Raw genomic sequence first — 25,131 nt, 5'->3', positions numbered from 1 at the left:
TGGGTTCTATTCCTGACTCTGACCATGGCTGATTTGGTGACCTTAAGCAAGTCAGTGTCACCTCTGTGCGTCAGTTTCCCCATCTGTAAACAGGATATAATAATATTGCTATCCCTTATAAAGCACTTTAATATCTATGGATAAAGAGAGCTAGGATACAACTACAGGAAAATATTGTCAATCACTAAAGCTTATAGTTATAGAGGTGACAGCAAGTAACAATCTTATCTCAGCTTCCAGTACGTCCTTGCAAGATATTACATACAGGGTCTATCTTGTAAAGACCTAGAACTGGCTACCACCCAGAGCCGCAAATGCACCAACTCCTAGATAATCCCTTCTTCCACACTACCAAAGATTTCCACTAACCAACGACAAATCAAGTTCAAGGGCTGGATACTGGAATGTCTGCGGCAAGAGACTCATTGACAATCCAGCCCTCTACAGCAGAAGGAAAAGCCCGTCTGATCCTGTGAAGGCGAGAGCCTTCGACTTCCCCACCTTAGAGTCAGTCAAGCCCTGCCCAGCAGAATGGCCTTCAGTAGTGGGCAGCACACTGAATAGCTCCTACAATGACACTTATCACTGCCTAGGTATAGAGAAGCACTACTCTTGTATTTGGGGAAGTGGGGGTTGGTGAGCTAGGTGGGGTGGGGATGAGTTGGGAGTTTCATGCCACAAGTTAGTTAATTTATTGTTAGAATTTTTGTATTTATTGTTCTATTAAATTTTGTGACGTGCCAAGAGACAGATTGGGGCTATAAAAATCCAAACAAGTAATAGATCAATCCTGACAATCACTTCAGTGCTGATGAAAACAACACCAGCCTGAAGAGAAATAGCCATCGTACTGAGGGAAGGCGACCCCAGCAAAACAGGTGCTTCTGTGGCTACCGCTACTAATTGGCAGCGAATTGTTCACCCACTCAGCCTACACTAATAGATGCTTGTACTTTAATTGCCCCATGTCTGCACCCACTTGTTTCATTCACCTCTTAGGACTTGTCTGCAGACCTCAAGCCTGCAAGCACTTATGCAAGTGTTTAACTGTATGCACTGCAAGCACCCCGATGGAACCACTTATAGCCTCTAACGATAAACATGGCATATGCTCGGGCAGGATCAGGGCTTCAGATTGTAAACACTGTGGGGCAGGGATACTTTGTTTGTACAGACCTAGCACACTGAGGTCTAGGGTCACCAACACTCCAGGCTTGTCCTGGAGCCTCCAGAAATTAGAGATTAATTTTTAATTAAAGATCATGTCATGCCTACAGGAACCAAAATTAGCTCCCCTTAAGGAGGTCCTAACCTGGTTGCTACCACCACATTATGGGTGATAAATAATAATAGTTTAGGGTCCAGAAATGGTGAATCGTACAAGTGGAGACATGCACCAAACAAGAGGATTGTGGGATGTAAGTCTGCTGTCTTCGACACATGCAACCTGGCCAAAGTGTGCATAATAAATGCACGTTAACTCCCACTGAACATAGAGGAAAATTTCATCCTGGGTTTTTACAGTGGTTTTATCTTGATCCTCAGTAATATTTGAAATATATGCTGCATAACATTTTAAACTGTCATCGCATATGGCTGTATTATGTAGCTCTCACTGGTGTTTATATACATAACAAAAGAGACCAATTCAACTGTATAAGAAGAATATAACAATAGCGATACATAATAGCAAATGAGATAAAAATACTTTTCTTGTGTAGGAACAGTTAATAGGACAAGTAAATCCAAACAGGTGCACAAAAAAATGGAAAGGAACAGCAATAACGGAGTAAGATTAATTTATTATAGAGTTCCCGAATATTGTGCTTATTTTGCAATATTAGTTGGTCTTTGCTTTTACACGTTATTTTATTACAGTTTTTCTTTTTGTTCACAGAAATCTGATTCCTTTTTACTGGTTCATCATTTTAACACTTCTTCATTCAATATTACTAGCTGGGGTCCTCTTATATTGTAGCAGCCTCAGTAACACGTCTGTCATTTAACAGTTGTCTACATTTCTAGTGATAATTCCCAATATGCAGGATTTTTATGTACACGAGCACAGTAGTTGGTTTTGCGAGAGTAGTGGTGTACTTAGCTATATTTTTGTTAGGTGCCCAAGAGACAGATAGCACAATGCCCTATAAGTGAAAAAAGAGATCTACTAAATACATGTCAAGACACATCACATACCAACTGATAATGGATCTTTACACATGGGTGAGTCTGGCTGGATGTGAGGCTTGGGCTGTAGGGAGATAATGAACTGAGAATAGAATGGATCCACCACCATGGGCAGCAGGTATAATAGGGCAAGGCACTGCTGCTGCCAACCTGCTATTGCACTCCTGGGCTGTGTTGGCCCCCCTCTTCCCATCCCTGCCCTGGCCCTTACCAGAGGCCCCCACAGCCCACCAGTGTCTGGCTACTCCTCTCCCCCATGAGACCCATCCCCACCCACCACATCACTTCTCAGCCCCCACCCCTGTAAGAACCCCCCGCCTACCATGTCCCTCCTCTCCTCCATGCTCCACCCCCGTGAAACCCCCCACCCACCACTTCCCTCACCCCCTTTTCCTGTGAGACCCCCCTGCTCGCTGCATCCCTCCCACAGTGGGCAGGTGAGGGGCCTGGGGTGGAGCAGGGACAGAGTCTGGGGCAGAGTGTGGGTGGGGCCATGGGCATAAGAGGCGGGACAGAGTGCTAGCATCCTCCAGGGGAAGCTTCACCCACCGCTCATGCCTGACAATATTTTTTTAAAAAAATACTGCTGAACAAAGGAGATTCTGAGTTCCAATGTACGGCCCCAAATCAGACTTTGAAGGAAATTCCATGCAGTCCATGGGTCCAAATGAACTGATCAGTATAAATAGCCACAGCTAGGCAGAAGGCCAGATGAGAATACTGTTACTAATTGGCTTATTAGCCAGGAACTGTACCCTGCTCTCCCAACTCTCAGTCCAGTCCCTTAGCCATAGGAACTTCCTTTTATTGTTTTAATTCCTCCTCTCTTTTCCACTTCTTTTTCCTTCTTTTTTGTTGTCACTTTCTTGGTTTGAGAGCTACAGGGAAAAAAAGTAAGGATTTAGAAGAGACATGAAATCCACACTCCCAGGGGATAGATAGGGTGACCAGATGATTTGATATTATCAGGACCGTCCTGATATTAGAGGCTTTGTCTTATATAAGCAACTGTGACCCCCCTTCCTTCTGTAAGGGTATTTTTCAGTTTGGTCATTTTGTTTTGAAGTTGTTGTTCGTCGCCTGTCTTGGTTCCCCCTTCTTTTTGGAATTTGGCACTCTTTTTGAGCAAAGGTGGGAAAGATCAGGTGATCTGCCCATCAACAGCAGACTATATAAGGACTGTACTGACAGTGTTCGCTGCTGTCCGCCCGAGTGTCAGTGGTGTGCTTGCATAATGTCTGTGAGAGAGAAGAAAGAAGTCTTACCTGAGATCCTGCTTCCCATTCCTCATGTTCCTGTTCCCCACTGTTCCTGTCCTGCTTCTCCAGGTATTCTTCGTCACTGTCATCGTCCAGGTGGAGAGTCCAATCCGGTTGTCATCCTGATCGGTCTGTCATGCCCCTGAGAAGGATAGTGACATACAAAACTGTTAATTAGTTTAGTTATTACCCTCCCCCACCCTTGGTTTAGTTTGGGGTCCTGGCTTGAGACCATTGTTAAATCAATTAACCATCGAGTTATTGATGTTATTATTCATAAACTTTATTTCTATTAAATCATGTCTGTTTCCCTATCCGTGCGTGGCTGAGGGAGATCAGCACCGCTGATTAGAGATGGTTTAGGGATGAAACCCACGGGAAGGGGGTCTGTTAAAGATTACCTCCCATTGTAAACCCATTCATTTTAGTTTGAGGGTTTAACACTTCCCAGGGGAAAAAAAGTGTCCTCATTTTTCACACTTGCTTTCTGGTCACCCTACCATGGCAAGGTAAAAAGAGAAGAAGAAACAATGGGTGCACTGAGCTACAGATAGCTGCTGGGCTCTGTGCAAAGAAAGCAGAAACACACTTGTCTATGAAGGATGGGGGTGGAGAGGAAAAACAACTAGCGGCCCTGCATTTAAAAATAAACTTTGAATCAACCACATTATTGTCACCTCTGCCAGTCTTCAACTTACCCTTCTACTGGCTAGGTTCTGTTCACGTTTACTGCAGAAGACAGCATCTGTAGTAGTTTATGAAGTAGTAAATGAGCGCTCGGCACATTTCTCCCAACAGCAACTAGGAAAGCCATCACCAAGCCTCATAACATAGTAGTGCTAAACGGTGCATTGATTCCTCGCCTTCCTTTCCCTTCCCCACCAACATGCAAGCGGGTAAGTGTGGGCAATGATCTTGCTTTGCCAGCCCTTAAAAGCACACTGCAAATGGAAGCAGAAACCTACCATTACTTTAGTCTGCACGGTCACTTCCCACTCATCCTTTTGATTTTCTTACAGTAAATATTTAAAATGAGCTCCCCAGCTGAGCTGGAGCTTGTAATTCATACACTGATTTGTTCAGAAAGCCATTGATTTATATGAGAAGTATTTCTACCAAACCAGGCAATTAACAGAACAATTCACTGTCCTGTTTTACAATGTGTTTCTCATTCTCACACTTTTGTGTATTAAGAGAGGAGACATAGCTCTGTGTTTGTAAAGTGCCTAGCAGACAAAAACCTAACTTGGGGCTCTTAGCATTATACAATATATAACTTTTAAATAATAAAATTAGCCATCAGTGAGCTCCATCTAAAGCTTATGATTCAATGGGTACATCTATAAACACTCACAGCCCATAGTTCTATATAGATAACTATACTGAAGATCTCTATCTCTAGCCCAACATACCTCATGCGGTCTTCACAGCAGCATCTAGAATCTTACTGATGGCTCTTCGCAGCAACACCCAGCTATCTTACTGAGGACCATGCTCCATTCCAGAGTTTCCCAGACTATGGTCTGTGAAGAGTTTGCTAGTTAAATAGCACTGACTCTTCTACTTTATTTCTAGCTGCTTAATCACCTTAAGACATTTCAGAATAGATTTAATACTTCTCCATTGTTAGCAACTGCCATAGTAGCCACAGCAAAATTACATGGTCACCAGTGAGCCAGAGAATGGGCCATGAGATCGTGAATGAGAAGTCCACAAAACAGTCTGTGTATTTAAATGTGGCCTACACTGTGAAAGGGTTTAGGAACTCCTGGCCTGTGCTTTTTACGAATTTTATTAAAATGTGCTTTTATGATGTCGTATGTCAAGTGCTTTTGTAGTATTTGTATCTCAGCCTAATAGGAACCTGGGATAAGTTACTAAAGAAGGCCCGAGCCCTTCAAGGAGCTCTGTGCAGGCATTGTCAGAACTTTAACCACTCTCCTGATGTGGTGATACATAGTACAATACCCTACTTTCAAGAAAATTCCATGTTATACTGAAACTACACACAAAAAGCTACATTAAAAGAATGGCAGGATTGCCAAGTTGAGTACTCAAAAGCTGGGAATTGCCAGAATTAATGTTTTTTGTACTGCAGAGGAAGATCTAAGAAAGCTTGCAGGAAGTGTATAGCAGACACTTACCAAATCTGGAGTGAGGGCTTCTCTACTGCCTGAGTTTCCCAGACTTATCCTGAGCACAGCCCTTCTCCTCAGGGTCTGCCATATTTGTCTTCAGCCCTTTCATTAGCTCAGCTTCCCCTATTCAGCTCTTATCAATTCCCTCTTCTTTTTATTAATAAGGGGGATTAAACCGCCTCAGCGGGTAGCAACATGGAGGCACAGTGGAGAAGGGATAACTTGCACCCACACTTTACTGTGAGTCCAGCCAAGAGACCCTAAGCAACTGGGCTAAGTGCCCCGTAACCCAAACTACCCTGACTTTTCTTCTTGGCACCTCATCATATATAGCCAGCCTATTTCTCCTCCTCATTAGCACTTTCCTAGCTGGATCTTACTGTTTAATGAAGCACTGGGGCCTAGAAGTGCTTTCCCTGAAGTCTCTCTCTTGAGAGAGTCTGCCCTTATATCTCCCAGGAGGCCTGGTGCTTAGTCACATAGTCCCAACACATGACTTCTGTACTCATTCTCTTCACCTGGGGAGGCAGACTATAGTGCCAGAGATGAGGCTGAGACTCAAGCCAGCCTGCCCTAACTCACCCCACCCCACCCCACCCCACTCTACTCTACTCTACTCTACAGGGTCAGCCCAGCCCAGCCCAGGCCAGGCCAAGCCAAGCCAAGCCAAGGTGTCTGAGGGATGTCTTGCTTTTAGTAAAAGTATCCTCCTAACTTCCAATACTCAGAAATCCCCTGATACTCAGCTGCATGTGAGTTTTCATTCCTTCCAAAACTCTTTTTTTCTTGAAATCCTTATTATAGCAACTTCAGATAGTGTAATGATCAGTGCAGACAGTACCTCCACCAGCACATGATGGTGCTATATCGCTACCTTAGTATGAAGCTGTTCCCTTGTCTGTTGTTATAGGTTGTAGCTGCTCTGCGGGGTTTAGTAGGCAGTGAACCCCTGCCTGTGTGTGCTACAGTTGTTACTTTCAGTGTTCCAGAAATTCCTTTGCTTTGTATAAATGAGTATTACAATATTCTTATCTATATAAAAGTTGACTCCTTTTCTGGATCCTGCTAACCTCCTGGTCTCAGCAATATCCTGTAGCAACAAGTGCCACAGGCAGAGTGGAGGAAAACACTTTATTTGCTTAGTTTTGAATTTGATACCTTTCATTATATTGACTGTCCTCTCCTTGCTGTGATATGAGACAGAATTAAGGAACATTTAATGAAACTGAAGAATGGCAAGTCCTGACATGAAAGAGTCCACACGTCCTTAACACTGTATACATTTTCATAGAATCTCAGTGAATCCAAATGTATTCCAATGCATCCAACTGTATTCAGTACAGTGATGTACAGTTTATTTTTGCAGGAAGAAAGTTGATATAAACCCAGATAGTCCAGATATATTATGTTAAACATGCAGAGTGGAAAAGTACAGACTGACAGAATAAAAAGTGTATAAAGCAAGGAGAATAAGCTTTACAGTGTTGCTTTCACATGCTATTTCTGGTTAAACATGTTAATTACTTTATTCTCCCATCTAGAGCCCAGAGCCAAACAGGAGTCACATTCAAACTGGCAGATCATCAATCTCTATATGCTCAACACATAATAATAAGTGAATGTTCTAACATTGTATTGTTCTGCAAAGAAAGTGACACACTTTACTATGAGCTGGGTTCACTGCTGCAGACTAATACAAGCTGATCACAGAACTGCATTTATATACCTAACAATAGAGAAGAAAGAAAAGAGAATTATTTTCTTCCTAAAATGGCATCATAGAGCTTTCCTGTCTTCTTGACTTGAATTTCTCTGAAACCAGCTGCAGTGAGGAGCGTGCTATACTCTGTTGGCGTTCGTTCTTTTCCTTCAGCCTGTACCAACATGTTCATAGAGAAAAGCTGGGTTTCTAAAGGCCCAGTTTTGTCTTCATTCAAAAGTGTTTCAACCAGCAACACTCCGCCACCTGGTGGGATAAAGAGATTTAAAAAGCACACACACTGATTTGTCAGAAGGACATGAAAGCTTATTTTCCAACTGCATTTTTAGGTATTTCCATAACCTTAGTGATCCCCTTTATATTAAAAGAAAAATTATTTGATATTGCTACAATAGTAAGTGAAAAAGCAACAGGGACTCTATGCATCAATTAACTTATTTCCTGTACTTCAAAGTAGAGAGTGAAGGGGAACCTATTAGCTGTGATTGAAACATTTATTTACTCCAGCTGAAATGAACTGGAGTTTTGGTTGCTCAGGCTCTCTGAAAATCAAGCACCATGGGCCAGGTTATTTAAAGTATTGAGGCACCTAAAAATGCAGACTGGCAATTTTCAAAATGTGAATAGGTGCTTATCAACATATTTAGGCACCTAAATACTTTAAAAATCTGGCCTTGCATGTCTAAATTGAAGTGCCCAGAACTAGAAGCCCATTGTGAACATTTTCACATTGGCCATTACTCACATGGCCTGGATACAAATCACTGATTTAAAAGGAGAAAATAAAGAAACATACACGGAAAATCTTATCCTTATGTTAAACATGCAGAGTGGAAAAGTACAGACTGACAGAATAGAAAGTGTATAAAGCAAGGAGAATAAGCTTTACAGTGTTGCTTTCACATGCTATTTCTGGTTAAACATGTTAAATACTTAAAAACCAACCCTGTCCCAAACAAATGATGCATAGAAGTCTCTATTTTGCAAAGAGGAAAACATACCAGGCTTGCAAGACTTGTGGACTTTTGCTAGCAGCTGCATACACTTGTCATCTGCCCAGTCATGCAGAATCCTAGCCAAAATATACAGGTCAGCTTCTGGAATTGGATCTTTAAAGAAATCGCCTGTAACAAAAATTAAAACAAAGCAAAAAAATAGGCCTGAATAAGCAAGCAATTTTAATTCAGTGTTGCAAGAAGTACAAGGTAGCTCCAAAGCTGTTCAGGAGACTTGCTGGGAAACTATAGTCTTCTGACTTGTCACACTCAGGGCCAATGCAAAGCAGTTGCTAACACTGAATGGCAAACGTTCTCAGTGCTGTGTGGCAGTGTGAAAGGTGTTTGTTTTTGTTAAGTGTGGAAGAGTCCTGAGAAATTTAAGCAGCCAAATATTTAAAAAAAATAATGGATTCTTTGGAAAACATTTTAGTGCTTCAAAATTTCTCTGAAGAGACAGAAATTAATGTACACATAATTCAGTAAAAAGAAAGGGATGGTGAGAGTACCCTAAAGAAAAAAAAAGTTAATTTTCGCTTCTTTGTACATCAATTACATTTAAAAACCTTCTCCAAACTAGGTAGTATCACAATACAAACAAAGAAGATTCACAGCCCACTTAGTAGGCAAATCTCCCAGCAGTGGATATTTGGTGATGCTCTTTACTGTATGCCAATTTCAAGTCTCTCTCTCTCTCTCACACACATCAGCTTCCTCCTTCACTCATATAAACCATCTGTCACATTTCTCTGTCTTTGCTTTTAGGTCATCCCCTTGTCCGCTCCCCTTTATCTCCTTCTTCACTGCTGGGTCCCCTTTCTCTGTCTCTCCCCTCCTCCCCTGACCTCTACCCCTCAAAACTGACCATTTGTTTTTATTTAAATTGTGAAAGCAGACACCTAAAAGCAGGATTCCCCAACATTCAATTTATATCATAATGTGACAACAGCATTTAGCCCTTCAAATGTAACATGGATGTCCTCATGGACCTTTGTGCCCAGTCACATTGCACTAATCTCCACAACCTACTGTTTTCAACAATTTTGCATGATTTGGACCTTCCCACAATTGTTTGGTGAAGCTACATCCCCACTGTGTGACCCTGGGAAAGGCTAGAAAGGCCACAGCATAGAGTTTGTTTTTGTCTTTTTAGATTGCTGTTCCGTTGGGATGATGTTTCAGACCTTGGTATATACTTGCCTCCTTGGCAATTAATAGCTCAGCTTCTCCCAGGTGAGCAATCAAGTTCAAATGGCATGCATTGCTATCTATACCCTGTTATCACGAAACATGGTCCCTTCAGCACATTTTTCTTTGTAGATGGGCACTCACAAAATGAACCAAGTTTACCTTCGTGGAAAGTGATCCGACGTTCCTCTGCGGATACAAAACGTTCTTTTGCCATTTGCACTACTTTAGGTAGATCATAAATTGTTACTGTAGAATTTGGGTACAAAGAAATACATTCCTGGGCCAAACCACCTGCACATCCTTATAGTAAAAGAAAAATACATGGTAAATATTCAAATGTAACCATACTGTGCATTTTTATAACATCTTCCATCTATGAAACTTATACTGCAATGAACTCAGACTCATGATGCCTGGTGAGGTAGGTTAATGTTAGGAACTATTTTTACAGAAGGAGAAACTGAAGTACAAAAAGATAAGTGATTTGTCGATGGTCACACAGTCTCTCTCTGGAGTCTGACCCAATTCACCTGGCTTCCAGTCCTGTGACCTAACCACTAGACCATAAAGGGTATTGTTTTAAAACAACACAATGTGATGCAACTACTGCTGACTGAAAATTTTCAAATGAAGACTTTTTCTTTCAAAAAATGGTCATTTTGAATATGAACATTTTGTGCAATATTGACTTTTTCTATGTTAATTTTTCATGAATTTTTGTATGATTATTTGTTAAATCAAAGCAGTTACTGGGACTTTTTTCACTGAAAACCTGTGTTTTGGTAAACTGAAAATGTAGATAATAATTTCAGTGTTTTCCATAAAACTTGACAAGTTAAACAAATAAAATTCGGTCAGTTATGAACACTGCAAAACAGAATCCTCAATTTTTTTGCAAAAATATTGTGAAAATTTTTTAGCCAGCATTAGATGCAACTAAAACCTAAAGTATCAGTGACCTACCACAATAGATATTCCCTTTAGCTAAAATTGACTAACCATTCTTCTGTTTTAAAGCTACTATCTTCAGTAATTAGAAAGTCATGTAGCACAATAATAAAACTTAGCATCTTATATAGTGCTATTAAACTAGATAACCTCTAAAGTCCCTTCTGGCCTTAAAGTCAATTAATTTATAGTGCTATTAATCTATAAATATCAAAGCTCTTTACAAAAGAGACACTTATCATTATCTCCATTGTACAGATGGGAAAACAGAGGCACAGATAGGTGAAATGACTTGCCCAAGGTCATCCACCATGCCGGGGAAGAGCTGGAACAGAACCCAGGTCTCCTGAGTCCAAGCATAGGCACAATCAGCACAGTTGCTGCAGCAATGCACTAGTACTGTATGCACACTTCCCTACAAGTTGGTTTTCAAAAGCCCTTACCTCCTCCCATTAGGTTTACACCAAAGCAAGGTCTGGGTATATAGGACATGCCACACTAAGCCATGAGCAAAATAAATGAATGGTTAAAAATGTGAAAGATGCACATCTGGTATTCACCATTCAAAATATTACCATACTGACATTGTTCAGGATTAGGTTCTATTTCTATTGTAAAACAAACCCCAGAGCGAGAAAGAAACACATGAGGAATGTGGGTTCAGTTATTTCACCTTAACAGGACAACATGTGTCAAGGTTATTTTCCCTGTGATTTTTACATTCATGCTTTTCTCACTTTTCACAACAGTTAACTGAAAACTGAACTGGTTTCTCTGCTCTGGCTGCTTTTGCTCCATCCCACAAACACATGGGTTTATTACTGCAGCGCTAGTCATCTGCTTAGGACTGTGGGCAGGGAGTAGGTAGAAATAGAGACTGCATGGTGGTGTAAATCCTGACAGGATTGAAATCCCCCATCTCCCTGGATCCTCAGTGGAGTGTGTGGTGGGGTTGCCACAGAGTAGGGCTCTCAGGAAGCATCTTTCATTTGGGAAACATTGAAATATCCCCGCTCCAGGAACACTTTGGTATTTCCAAAATGAAATATTGCAGAATTTCCCTTCCACAAAAATCTTTCAGATTTTGGCTTTTCATCCCAATTTGGGATAAAATTTATTTCTAAAACCTTGACATTTTTGCAGTGTGAGATTCATTCTCTCTCCCAGCCAGCTCTACTAAAAATGAAATACTACAAGGGCAGAACAGACCATGCTTATGGACCCTGACTCACTCAGGTAGTTAAGCATAGGCCTGTCCATAAATACATGATAATTGCCCTTGAGGCTGAATCAGTGCTATGGGCATGGAAGTAACCCAACAAATGTAGTCAAGAAAACTTTAAAATAATAATACACAACCCTGCAAACATCATCAGCAGCAGAATCTGCAGCAGATCTTAATACATCACTCGGATCATGACAAACACAGAAGTGATTGTGGTGTGACTGAATATATTTTCAGAATTTTGACAGCCAAATTGCAGGGCTATATTTGCTGCCCTAAGGGGACTACATTGGCAGAGGCTGTTCTAACACTATGCATGGCTCCAGCAGAAAATTGTCATCCATATTAGTCATAAAATCATAGGTAAGGCCATTGCAAGGAAAAATAATACACAGCTGAGGCCTACTGGAAGGCTTTAGACTTTGAGAAATGAAAGTGGGCAGAACAGATTAGCCGGGCTTCATTTTTACTTTCTATGCCTTAGAAATATGGAAGAGCAAAACAGCAGGGGGGGAAGCAGAAATAGAGACTGCATGGTGCTGTAAATCCTGACAGGATTGAAATAGACAGAAAAGGGTAAAACTATTTGGGGTAAAAAGTAAATAGGCAATTCATCAACCTACAGTCACTGAACAAAGTGAAGAATAGCCTGGAAGCTGTTCTGGCAGAATTTCTTAAGCAATGGCAAGAGAAAAACCTACCAAATCAATGAGAAGGAAGATAAGCTGCTACTTAAATATATGGAGTTCTTTAGAGGAAAACATTCAGCTTCATAATGCTTTTATAATTTTCATATTTTTATACTGCTTTTGCTCAAAATGTTAAATGTGATTGATCCTGGCCATGAAGTCTGTCCTGTTTTTCCGTTACTCACACAGGTCATAGAGCAAGTGAAGTAGTTTTTCCATAGCTTATAAAAGAAAACAGTTCAAAGTTCTGATGACACTCACCTCCCAGATCATAAATGAGGGTGAAAGGTGAAAGGTCAAATGCAGCAATCACATCTTTACCACATATACTCCAAATTGCATTCAAACCATACATGAATTTGATCATCTCTTCTTCTGATCTAGTCATTTGAAAGAACATTATTTGTAGAAGAAGTACATTATGACACATTTTTGGGTGACTAGCATCAGATAACTTTTGCACTAACTTTTAGCTCAAATATTATATTAAACCCTGCTTCTCTGCCAGCATGCACAATAGACTATTGTGATCACTATTAAAAATAACTTACATTAACAGATATTCAAAATATTAAAAATAAATCCACCCTGTTACATATGTATACATTTTAAGGAGATTTACTGGGGAAAAAAACCTATTACACACAAGGTCCCCAGATGTTTTTCATTTAACAGAATTATCTATTATATCAAATATTGTACATAACCAATTTTTCATGATGGATTGCAGGTAAGAATTTTGTGCTTACATACCAAGGTGAAAAGCACTTTAGAGATACCAGAGATTCTCAGCATTGGATACCATTGAAATGAAAGTTGTTTCATGTGAATAGGACTAATCATCATATTTTACAGTCAAAGTGGTAATACAAAATAGAAAAGTCATCCACATAAAAAAAGCATATACCTCCCAACACTAAATCGATTATTACCTGTAGAGAGCCTCAAAGAGATCTTTAGACGAAACGCCAAATGCTCGCTCATACTGGTTTCTCCCATCTCTTTAAAAAAAAAATTGTCAGGATATATTTGGTTTAACACCTTGCTGCATTGGTGGCAATTTTGACTTATTAAGCTACCTATTCTATTAAATGTATTAAGGTACAAGGGAATCACTTTTGGCATTACAAGTATTACCCTTTGTGTAATTGCCTGAATCATTCTGAAAGCTGTCCAAAGCTTTGGAAGCGTTTGGTGGACCCTCTGTGCCACACCAAAAGATTCAGAAATGAAATAAATCTCTACTTTTTCATTATTTAATGTTCATTATTGGACACCACTAAGAGGAAGGAAACACAACTGCTCTTTGATGTACCAGAGACAGGACTCAGATCCTCAGCTGATATAAATTGGCATAGCTCCATAAAGATCTGTGCTGATTTGCACCGGCTGAGATTCTGGCCCAATATACACTTCCTTCCTTCCTCATTTTCTTTTGCTTTGGGCAACAGAATCAATTAGGAACCCTGCATGCATCCCTCAGTCACTATTCATCATCATTTGCTTGGCTGAGGGTTTCCCTCCGCAGAAAATGATATCATGATGAAAGTTCCCCTTGGGATACACCAACTACGCATAGTATAGAAGTCTGTTTCCTGAATCTGCAGTGAATTTATCCACTGAAGCACTACTGAACATAAGCACATGTAGTAAAACTGTGATACTTAGCACTTCTACATGCTCCCAAAACAATTATTAGTCAAAGTCTTCGTTTTCTCTTGTTTCCTCAGAGCCACCCCTCTTCCTGAGCAGAGTCAAAATGTAGCAAAGTATTCTATTTCAATGGGCATTAGCACATGAATTTTGCACAAACGACGTAAGATTTCTTCTCCTTACCTCACAGCATCTGTCAGGTAGTGCCAGCACAAATAGATGGTTTTGGAGTAGTACATCAAATTATGATACTGAGACTTGGGACTTGATTTTGTAAGATAGAGGTTGGAAACTTGTGTGTTTCTGTAAAAAGCTAAAAGGAAAAAGAAGGTAAGTTAACATTTACAAACTGTCACTGTGCAAAGTCTGTTTTACAGAGTAATCTTTGCAACCAGAACAAGGTGTCGAAATGCAACCAAAGCAACAAAAAAAGTGCAGGAGATTCCCCACTCTAGACAGACCAGAGGTGGGGAAGGGAGAACACATGCATAACATACCATATCTACCCATCAGGTTCTGCAAGAACTGGCGTGAAGGATTCCAGAATCTACTTCCACTATGCTTTTTAGTATATGTGCTCAAAAGCATCTTATTTAAGGAATAATACATAACATACTTATCTTTTTCTGCCTGGTAAGGAAATCAATAGGGAGAATTAAGTCCCCAGGACGTAATATCACCCATTATCCCTAACTTGAATAGCTCAGACACTTCTGAGGCCATCTCCTGCTACTGAATTTCAATACTCTCTCAGTTAATCATGGCAGTTATCTACTGGTCCTTAATGGGCAGATATATGGCTGGTATAGAATGTGTTTACAGTATATATTCAGAGGCAAACTCCCATTGAATTCAATGAGATACAGATCAGGCTTTTAATCTATTCCTCAACTGTGTGTGATAGGAAAGACAGGGGTTTTGGGCAGCTAAAGGCGAGTCTCTGTGTGAACTCTACACCCAGCTGCTGCCATACGGAAGAAAAATTCCTCTAAGGCATCCATCTGAGCTTCTGTTACCAGGATGGATGCTGCCTCATATGTGCTCCTGCAGCTGGGCTGGTTGCCATGGAAGGGGTGTAGGTGGCTTCAGAAGAGGCCACAGATTTCTAAGGGCTTGTCTAGCTGGTGAAATGGACCAGAATAGCTGTTCAGTAAGAGCTCCCCACGTTGACCCTCTTTTCTGGAATATCAGTGTCTTTTTCCAGTTCAGTTTAAACCATTTTGGAAGCAAATCAAGCTAAACTGGAACAAGTCAACTCTTATTCCATAATAAGAATATCCACACACAGAGCTACTGTGGAATAGTTATTGCACTTTAAATTCACCCTACCTTCTTCCAAAATAACTTCCACATGCAGACATGGCCTCAGAGAAGAGAAAGTACCTTTAAAACAGCCTCTTTTCTTGGATGTTGGTTATAACAGTCCCTCTGCTATGCAAAGAAACTCAATAAGAATACTATTTAGGACCCAGTGTACCAAGGGGTTTAGATTAACCTTTAGAACACTGCCTGATTCCCCTGGGGAAGACATCTAGGAGTGGTGGAAGGACTGGGGAGAGTGTCTCCCAGAGAGCTTTAAAGCTGGGAGTGTGGGTGTGGGGATCAATTAGCAGCACTCTGAGAGGTTGCAAGCAAGTATAGCAATTGTGAAGAGGTTTGTACGCATGGGGCCTGGCACTAATGCTGAATAAAATTGACATTTGCTACTTGAAATCGATCATTTGGAACTGTAGATTTTTTAATTATCCAAAGACAATGTTACAAGTTATTTACTGCTTGAAATCCCTCTCAAAACAACATTTGCATGCTTCCAGTACTTAATACAAAGAATTTTTTTAAAGGAACGTTTCTTGTTTGTTTAAAGCATGCTATTGTTGCTTCTGCAGCAAACTGTGTGAGTGGAATTTAAGAGAAAGATCCACCAATGTTTGCTGCATATGAAATACAATAGGCTAGGAGGAGTAGATAGATACTGTATCTGGTATAGACATTTCTTGCTCTCTCTATGCTTTCTCCTCATTTCTGCCTGCTAAATAGTGTACTGAGGGTGCAACTGAGGCTGAAAGCAGAGAACACCCAGTAAAGAAGTTTTTTTGTATACGTGGGCTTTGCATACAGGCTCACTTTGTCTTAACACATCTCTTTCTAAGCTAGCTGTAAATATTTCTAAAGTACACTTGACACTGTAGAGGTCCAGATCTTCAGCTGGTGGAAACAGGCATAGCCCTGTGAACTTCCATGGAGCACCACCAATTTATACTAGCTGAGGATCTGACCTCGTGTCTTTAGGTCAGAAAATCTGAGGCTGCACCTTATGAAATAAAGACAATTGAAATAAAGATATAAAGGTAATTGGCTAAGTTAGTGGGAGAGTTTAAAGAAGTCTAAGTTGACGTAACAAATACCTTCTTCTGGCCTCCACACTATGTTCATTACACACCTTACGCACACTTACATTCCCTTACAATTGCTTAGGCTCAAATTCATTTCCACATGGGTAATTAAAATTGCTTGCGAATTTGGTCCAGTGAGTTAAACAGGTTCTTAGTAGAGGTAGAAAAGTGACTGTACATGAGTTTTACTCTCTTACTCTGACCCAAGTTCAGTTTTTATGTTTACTGCACTGAAATTTCTCAAACCACATTGTACATCATTCCTCATTCTAGCATTTTTGTGTTTAATGTAATAACTCAGTCTCCCACATTTAATGAGGCCTTAAAACCAACAGTGATTTAATTGTTAGTCTTCTCTCTTGCTGACATCATTACCTCCTTCACTTTTAATTTCTACTCCCAGGAGCTTTAATCCCACGCAGGCATCAAGTAACCGTTCCATTCCAGTGGCGCTGGTGCCCAAACGTTCAGCAATGGCATCTGAAGACAGTGGCCCTTCTGACTCCAGCAGTAGATCAAACACTCCCAATTCACAGGCAGTAAACATAACCTGAAAGCAAACGGGGTGGCGGAGGGGAATAAGAAAAAGTGCAGATGCCCAATGATGAGCAGCTCCTCAGTTGAGAAAATTTTACAAGAATTTAAAAAAACCCACCATTAAAGTATTTTTCAGCCATTCAAATGTTGTGATTAAACTGCAGTGACTTTTAGCACTGAGACCATTGCTTAAATGCACTGCTTCTTTCATTTCTCTTCCTTGCTGAAGTCCCCAGTAAATGATCACATATTAAGGCCAGGTATTGTGGACGCATTCTTTTTGCTGCTGTAGGTTTAGAACAGACCCTTACAATACCACAGTTAAGTCACTGTTCTATGATAAGGGAGTGATGATGTGACCCAATGAAAGTCTTGTGCATCAAAACCAGAAATAATCCTAAAAGCTTTGGAGCCGTTAGTCAGATCTAATAGCCTATGCCCAAATTGTGACAAATGTCTTGCTATTTATGTCTTTCTATCTAGCATGGAACACATAATGCTAGATTGTATACTTTATTGTCGTCATAGTAAACCTTTAAAAAAATGCCTGAGTGTGGCAGCTCTAATCTCCTACTTGTCAGGATCCTTTGTAAACATCCACAGAGGTCCCCCTTTCCCTCTCAGAGATAACACTATTCAGTAGAATCTAAATTACTTGCAAATTATCTTTCAGAAATATTTTTAAGAGTATGAATTTGAAAAATGGTGGCTCTCTATCGCCCCTCAGAGTGCTTAGAAAATTGTTATTGTTTGAACTAGCCCATATTCTCTCCACAGTGGAAAGGAGAGTCATTGGGCATTTCATTCTTCCCTACCACCTCCCCACACAAACACCTACAAATGGTGTTTCCTGTTTTGCTGTATTGGCTTTTTACAGAGCAGGAAATATTAAATACTAATTGGAACACATGGTTTGTAAAAATCTTCAAAAAGAGAAATGCAATCTCTGGGTTTCCACCTTTGCCTTACTACCATCCCTGTTTCTTGAAAGACAGTCATTAAACTAGATCAGTTTTCCCCAAAGGAATACAATCTGCCAAAAGATAACTAAGCCACTATGTTTTGTTTGCAGTACAAGTTAAATACAGACATGCAATATTCATTATAGGTGAGAATATTTTTACAAAACTATGTTGCTTGGGGTTGGGATTTTGAAAAATCAAAACAAAGGGTCATTTAGATCTGTGATCTTTTTACCCCAAAACCCAAAATTTAGAGGTATGTGGAGATATCCTATTAGCAAAACAGACTGGCACAATTATGGGTGATTTTAATTTAGCAAAACCTCATTTGGAAGAGTTTATAATAACACAACTTGGTTCAGAGGTGGTTTCCCTTTACCCAAAGCCCCAAAATTCAAGGAGGGTGGATACATGATCTCAGAGGTGTCCCATCCCTGAAGATGACATCTCTTACAGAGTTTTTTCTGCAAACTTTCATCAAGCCTGTTTCAAGTTCAAATTTGACAAACTACTACGAGATTGAGGTTAAAATTGGGAAAATTTGTATTGAGTCTGCTTCTTTCTAGAGATATAAATTAACCATCTACAATGAGTTTGGAAATTTCTACCTTCCTAGTTTTAATAGAATTGCCAAGCATTATTTATAATTCTTACCTTTGAGACTAAAAACCCATTGTTGTATTGAAATAAGATCTGAGGATAGTCAAGGTCTTCTGTGGAGCTCATTTTCCTTCAGCACTCTGTGCGAGATCCTCTTGCCTTCATCATTTAAATAAGCCTCTTTTCCACTAGGTACAGATCACACTGGGTAGTTCACTTAACCTTATTAGTTGTAAGAAAGTTATGTTGTTAAAAAACACACACATATTCGTTAAAGATTTTTAATCAGCCAGTTACTTCTATTAGGTTTCACCTTGTTCTTTGGATCTGTCTATAAAGTACTGACTGGAGAATTATTACGAATGTATGCATTTTATTAACCAAAATAGCATTTAAAAGGCTAATGAGAAGTTACAGAAAGCAAAATAAAGATGTTTAGATGATTGTGTTTACAATGTCAAAACCTGAACATGGGATATTACAGTTTATTAAGAGATAATAAATCAGTTACATTAATTCAGGGTCTAATCACAATCTTGGTACAAAGGCAAATTTTTATCCTAATTCTATACTATTCTGAACAGGTAATTTTGGCACCAGTGTGGAACTATAGGATCCTTAAATATAGATCCTTATTTTTCTCCAGTCAAGTTTACCTGGTAGTGGAATTATGGAATTGCTTGTGTCAGTTCAACCACAAAATTCTACAGTAGAATTTAAAAATTCAGACAAATGAATTATCAAACAATCCCAAATCAGTTCCTTTTCCAGGAACATGTAGCCAACCTTTCCCACCTACACCAGCATAAGACTATTATTCGTCATACCCAAAATATAATATGCAGGTATCATTTTGAAGCTATTTTAATTTTTCTGTAACTTCACTAGTATTTTAAGCACTTATGCTGCTTTAAGCAAACATTTAAAGAATGGGAAAATGTTTAACTTACAAGCCAGTTCAAAGCTGTTGCTTCTTCTTCTTCTTTTTTTTTTTTTTTAAAGGAACTGTTGACTCTCTTGACCATAAAAAAAGATATGTGATTTCTAAGATGAACTCTTCGAAACACTCAGGGTTTCTTATAGTTAATTTTTGTGGTAGGTACGCACAATTTCCTGTAACAAGTAATAGTAGTAGGCTTAGTTAGTTTAATTAGTTTCTCAGTACTCTCAACTACTTACTGATTTAACACACTTGCTGGTGAAGACTAAACTTGTTAATGAAATGCAGCTAAAGAACATCAGACATTTTAGTCACTTGGGCCTTGTCTACACAGGGAAATTGACCAATATAACTATTGCAGAATAGGCTATTCCACAACAGTGCCCCATGTGGATACTCTCTTCCAGAATAAAAGTATACCCTAATTATCCAGAGCTTGCTGGCGACACTCAGCCTAAGTTTAGGGCTAAATTACAAGGATTCTGACCTACGTGTGGACGTACAGAACGTTATTAATAAACGCAGTATTTTCTGTGTCTTCACTGAAGAGTGCCACTACATGCACTTATATTACCTACGAGCATGTCTATTTTTTTACAAGCACATGCTACCTCTTTGGCTGAAGTCTAAGGAGAGTAGACGAACCTCCTGAAGAGGTCAACACCAGAAGTCAGTTTTGAGAGAGAGGGGTTTACATTGCACTGTCCTATGTTAGGAAAAAGCTACGGTTGAACATTCGGAAGTCATGGTATGACAATTGCAGACGCACTCACAACCTTAACTTTGCTCCTTTGTGTGTATGTACAACACGAACTGTAATTGCATAATCAGCTGCTATTTCTCAAATAGCACAGTATATCATACAGTTTTTTCTACAGCGTTAGATACACTTATCTTCTGCACAGTGCACCACTCTGTGTATGCCAGAGTCCATACAAATTATTTATGACCAAGATACTGTAGAATCTTTTCCTGAGTCACAGAGTGGAAAAAGACCTTATGTTAGCATGAGTGACACTTTAGTTAAAGGTTCACAACTGTGAAAATGTTTTGATGCTTTATTCTTGCTGTAGCTTTGGCTAAATAGTCAGAAGTTTAAGGGCACAATAACTAACTAAACTGCTATGTCTCCATAAGACTGACAAACATTTTATTTCAGTCTCAGCAAAGGAAAGGAGAGATTTAGGTAATGAGAATACCATACAGCTTATTAAACCCACTTGGAGAGCTTTTGTACCATGGCTACCAAGCTTACTTTTAAGGACACCAGAGATAATCATCTTAGAAGATTACTACAAGCAAGGAGACTGAGGAGTGATGAGGACTGCAGATACCTGCACTAACCTAATGGTGTTTTGAAAACCAGCATGTTTCCATGTATACTGCTACTGAGGCTTAAACTCTAAGCTCCTGTTAAAACATGAAGGAACTCAAAAAAATGAAATTGAGGGTGCTTTCATTTTCTAAAAGCACCATCTGGCATCCTACCACAGTGCCGAAGAACACATGCTATGCAAAGCAGTTACTTTGTTTAATCTGCAAGGAGTTGTTTATGCATTTTGATTAATAAACCTATCTTTCCACAACTCACTCTCTGTAGACAAATATTACCACACAAAATAATTACAGCAACGAACAATTCAGACAGAACAGGAGATTTAAAAAAAATGCTCTAAAACTGAAGCAGATTGGAGAATAAAATATGATTACAAATGAAAAACAACAAAGCAGTCCATGAGAAATGACTGACACCAATTTTCCATGTAACGTACACAATTCATAAGGATAGATATGTTACTAGTATGGCAGTGACGAGGCTAATGAGATTATGTAATGCTAGTACGGAAGTAACTATGCAAGTATAGGTATTAAGGCACTGAGCATTCTCAATATAAAATTGATGTCATTCGAAGTCGGAGCAGACCCAGCCAGACTAAGCTGAGTGCTTATGAAGATAACACAGCGATCTGTTTTTTTGCCTGATGGCTGAATGCTTAATGAACATTGCACTGTGTTTCTGTTTGAAGGAATATGCAATATTGATATACAAGTTTTCTCTCCTTGCATATTGCCTTTCCTTTTTAGACACTTCAAAATAAATCCAGTTCCCTAAGATAGTGCCCATCTCCATTTAGCATTTTGCTATTTCTCATGACACACCAGAAATGGTGACCAAAATGAGTTTCCCAGCTTATGTTAGATTAATTTTTAGCAGACACTTGGAGCATATGGGTCACGGATGATTCCCATGTTCTCCAGACAAAAAACCCACAGCTTCAATCCTCCTCACAGCTGTAGGAGTTCCGTTAAGGACTAAGCCTTTCAAGAAAGGGCAGGAGCCCAAAAGTCATGGTTGCTCCATTCAGCTCTGCAGAGACACTCTTTGTCAGTAACCCACTTGAACTCAGACCTCGCTACCAAAATAAAGCCCCAGAAAAAAAATAGTTTCAAGCTTTGTGAGACCCAGCAGAATCACAGCACTAAGCTATGTGACTGAAGTTAAAAAAGAAGAGATTCAAAGAGGGAAACAAAAGGGATAGTGATTGGTGCAGGATTGAGTATAGGAAAATGGCCTGCTCCACCATTCACCACAAATGTAGTAGGTGAATTGCAACATTCCTACTGGCCATCCCATGAGGATCTTGCCCTTACCTCACCTTCCTTCTCCTTGTCTGCTGTACAAACTAATCTTCAGCAAAAGACCTCTCTCCAGCTTAATCTGGATGGTATAGTACCACTGGAATCCTCTGTTTTTGGGGTCCTTCACTCTGTGTGTGAGGGAATTGTAATAGAAGGGGAAAGACTGGTGGACTTTGAAAGCCTGTACTCGTGCTCCCAGGAGAAGCCCAACTTCTTGCTAAGAATTGCTTTCCATGTCACCTGTTGAGGGTTAAGGCAAGCAGACATAAGTGAAGTTATAGGCTGAAATAAAGATGATCTCTAAAGCACTGGCCAGCGAGTGACCTATGTTGTAGGCAGAAGAGAAGAAAGGAGCGCTTTTTCTCCTTCAAGTATCTGGTGGAAAGAGACTGGGGGAGAACCATTCCCAGTCCTCCAAATAGTGTGAAGAGACTGGGCGTGTGTTGGGAATAGAGCAGAGACAGGTGTAAGTATGGCATGCAGCACTTCATGAAGAGTAAGCGGAAACTCAGTAGGCTGGCTCCACTGTAGATAACTAGACTAGCCCTTCTATTCCAATTCCTCCCCCATCCCTGCCCCCAGGTGCCTTAGATAATTGGGGCTGGAGCAGAGAAACTCCTCTTTCATCACTCTGCTCCAGTAGAATTTATGCTACCCTTTGTCACTGATAAGTTTGCCTAGTTTTACAAGATACAGTACATTCAAGTACTGTCATCTTTCTGGATTCTGAAGAAGCTTAAGAAGTGTATCCATCCTGGTAGCATGTACCTATTCTCCTTGAAGGACATTCTCTATCATGTCTTTCAGAGAGATACAAGAATCTGTTTTTTTAATGGTAAATGTAAAGTATTGACAAGGGGGTCTCAAGAGCTGTATTTCAGGAGAGGAGAAAGGCAGCGCTTGACTTTGTAAAATCTCAGCTCCTTTGCCTGTATTGGCAGGAGACTGAGGGCCCAAGGAACAAACACTTATCAGTGTTCTGGAGTCAGCGAGTGCAGATGGTCTCAGAGGAGGTTTCATTTTCTGCAACCAGAGCCTTTGGGCTGGAAGGGACAGTATAGCTGTACCATGGAGATGGCTGACCCGGGGTCCCATGGATTCTTCCACCACCACTGTATCTTACCTACTCTGTTCTTTTTTTTGGATGACTTTCTTTAAGAGGAGCATTTCACATAGGCACACTTTAGCTGAGAGCTTTTCCTGGAATGACAAAAATGTTTGTCTTTAGCCTTCCCATGTATTTTTAATAATTTTGCTTATTGCTGCTGTAAGGATGCCGCACACACAACTTACAGCCTGGAGACTAAATTAGTCCCTTACCCTGAAATTAAGTGAAACCTCCAGAAAAAGTCTGCAACTGTTAGTCACGAGATTTTTGGCAGAGGCTGGGGGCGGGGAAGTAAAGCGCACAGTGAGAGATCAGACAGCGTTTCTGAAGTGGAGTCAGTCATCTGGGCATGTAGCCAGGAGTACCTCAAGTACTCAGGGATCCCCAAGTCTTCAACTGTAAAGGGTGCTTTCCCCCACCTCTACCTAGTACATCCAACATCCATGCGTTAACTGACACACATATGCTAGCATCCAAGCAACCTCAACTATTCACATACAAGACTGGAACAGGAAAAGATATAGTTCTCTGACTAGATGGAAGCTTCGTCTCCAACTACTTATCTTCTATATATTCATTGCTAGTTATTTGCAAATGGATGGCAGATGGAAATTGGGAGATAAATAAGCCCTGGAAAGTGGGTTTGGCATACAAAGTCTACATCCATACTGGCAACTGTACATGCATATATATGCTTTGTTGTGCCATACCCCTCCCACTCCCACTGTACAATTTTTGAACCCCTGAAGCATACAGGTGAAGTACACCGCATGGTGAGAAAGCTAGCATGCCTCAGGGGTTTGAGTATGTACATGTTACAGTGCAGTGTGGACAGGGACAAGGGGCATGTACCAGGTCCTGAGTTTCAATAGTCCACCAGGCCCAGTCCCACAATGCATTGAACCCTTTCCTATCTGAGCCTTACCCAATGCATGTCCCTGGCCTCCTGTCATCAGTGGTAATAGCGAGCTGCATTGATCACTTCAGAACACTTTTCTGTTACCCTCTGGTCAGTACAGGTTAACATGGATCTTGTTTCAAGAACAGCTGCCTGGTACACCAAGCACACCCAGGTGCTCATCAATGTGTGGTCGAAGTACACCATCTTCCACCACTTCACCCAGGTCAGTAGGAACATTCATCTGTGCTGGGAAATTTCACAGAGGCTAGAGGAGTCAGGAATTCATTGGACTCTCTCCCTGTGTTGGGAACAGATGAAACACCTCAGGATCCTGTACTGGAGGGTGAAGCCCTCCAACAGTTGCTCCAGGAGGGACCCTCGTACATGCCCATGCTATGATGAGCTGCACTGGGTGCTCTCCAGTAGTTCCAGTACAGACCCTGAAGTGACTCATGACTCCTCCTTAACCCTGCTGGCCTCATTATACAACAGGATGCTGATGAGGGCCAGGGCAAGGATGCAGCTGGGACCTCAGAGGAAAAACATGTAATTCTGCACCTCTACCTGGCACAGCTAGTTCAGCAACACACATATACACACATCCTGCCCCTGAGGACCCTGCACCACGGCAGGAATCAGAATCCGAGGCTGGTACGTTTTACAATTTACCCTCACCATCCCCACCATAAGCTCCTCCTGCTTTGTTGCACATGCCTGAAGACCAGTCTTCCTTCCACTCCATCCCGCAGTGGTCCAAGAGCAAGCCACGGCTATAGAACAATTCTGAAAGCCCATGAACCACAGTTACATATTTAATGGAAACAAAACATATAACAAAAATTATTAACTAATGGTCAGTGTGCCCCTCTGTCTGGCCTGTGCATTTCTCAGTAAGCATGCTGGCCGCGATAGTCCCAGGGCTACACAGGAGGTAGGGGATGGGTTTGGCTAGGGGCTGCTTGAGGATAGGACAGTTTTAGAAAGCTTGATTGTTTAAAGATCCCAAGGCATCAGCTTCCCCCTCTTTTCCCATCCTTCATAAATG

At 40.5% G+C, this 25,131-nt stretch overlaps 1 protein-coding gene and 2 long non-coding RNA genes across 5 annotated transcripts; 1 reads left to right on the top strand and 2 right to left on the bottom strand.

Moving 5' to 3' along the window:
- Positions 1-2,590: 2,590 nt before the first annotated feature.
- LOC137151475 (uncharacterized) lies at positions 2,591-4,378 on the bottom strand. The gene is made up of 3 exons (XR_010919280.1): positions 4,145-4,378; positions 3,453-3,588; positions 2,591-3,065 (listed from the first exon to the last, which is right to left on the bottom strand). It is a non-coding gene; the product is annotated as an uncharacterized lncRNA (long non-coding RNA).
- Positions 4,379-6,221: 1,843 nt separating this feature from the next.
- On the top strand, positions 6,222-9,779 carry LOC137151474 (uncharacterized). The gene is made up of 3 exons (XR_010919279.1): positions 6,222-6,336; positions 9,453-9,532; positions 9,620-9,779. It is a non-coding gene; the product is annotated as an uncharacterized lncRNA (long non-coding RNA).
- ASMT (acetylserotonin O-methyltransferase) lies at positions 6,848-18,678 on the bottom strand. Of its 3 annotated transcripts, none has more exons than XM_067545740.1 (8): positions 18,552-18,678; positions 16,774-16,948; positions 14,189-14,318; positions 13,285-13,353; positions 12,614-12,732; positions 9,650-9,790; positions 8,306-8,428; positions 6,848-7,550 (listed from the first exon to the last, which is right to left on the bottom strand). In XM_067545740.1, the coding sequence occupies exons 1-8, from the start codon at positions 18,621-18,623 to the stop codon at positions 7,339-7,341; spliced, it is 1,041 nt and encodes a 346-aa protein (XP_067401841.1). In that variant the 5' UTR covers positions 18,624-18,678; the 3' UTR covers positions 6,848-7,338. The 3 variants fall into 3 exon arrangements, with proteins under 3 accessions (XP_067401841.1, XP_067401842.1, XP_067401843.1); XM_067545741.1 differs by having other exon boundaries at positions 16,783-16,948; XM_067545742.1 differs by lacking the exon at positions 9,650-9,790.
- Between the last annotated feature and the right edge of the window lie 6,453 nt (positions 18,679-25,131).

The sequence above is a fragment of the Emydura macquarii genome, unplaced genomic scaffold, assembly GCF_026122565.2.
Source record: "Emydura macquarii macquarii isolate MOO-44397 ecotype Brisbane River unplaced genomic scaffold, CSIRO-AGI_Emac_v2 contig_1070, whole genome shotgun sequence".
Classification (NCBI taxonomy): domain Eukaryota; kingdom Metazoa; phylum Chordata; order Testudines; family Chelidae; genus Emydura; species Emydura macquarii.
Note: the sequence above shows the minus strand (reverse complement) of the source record. Positions and strands in the feature narration are given on the sequence as shown.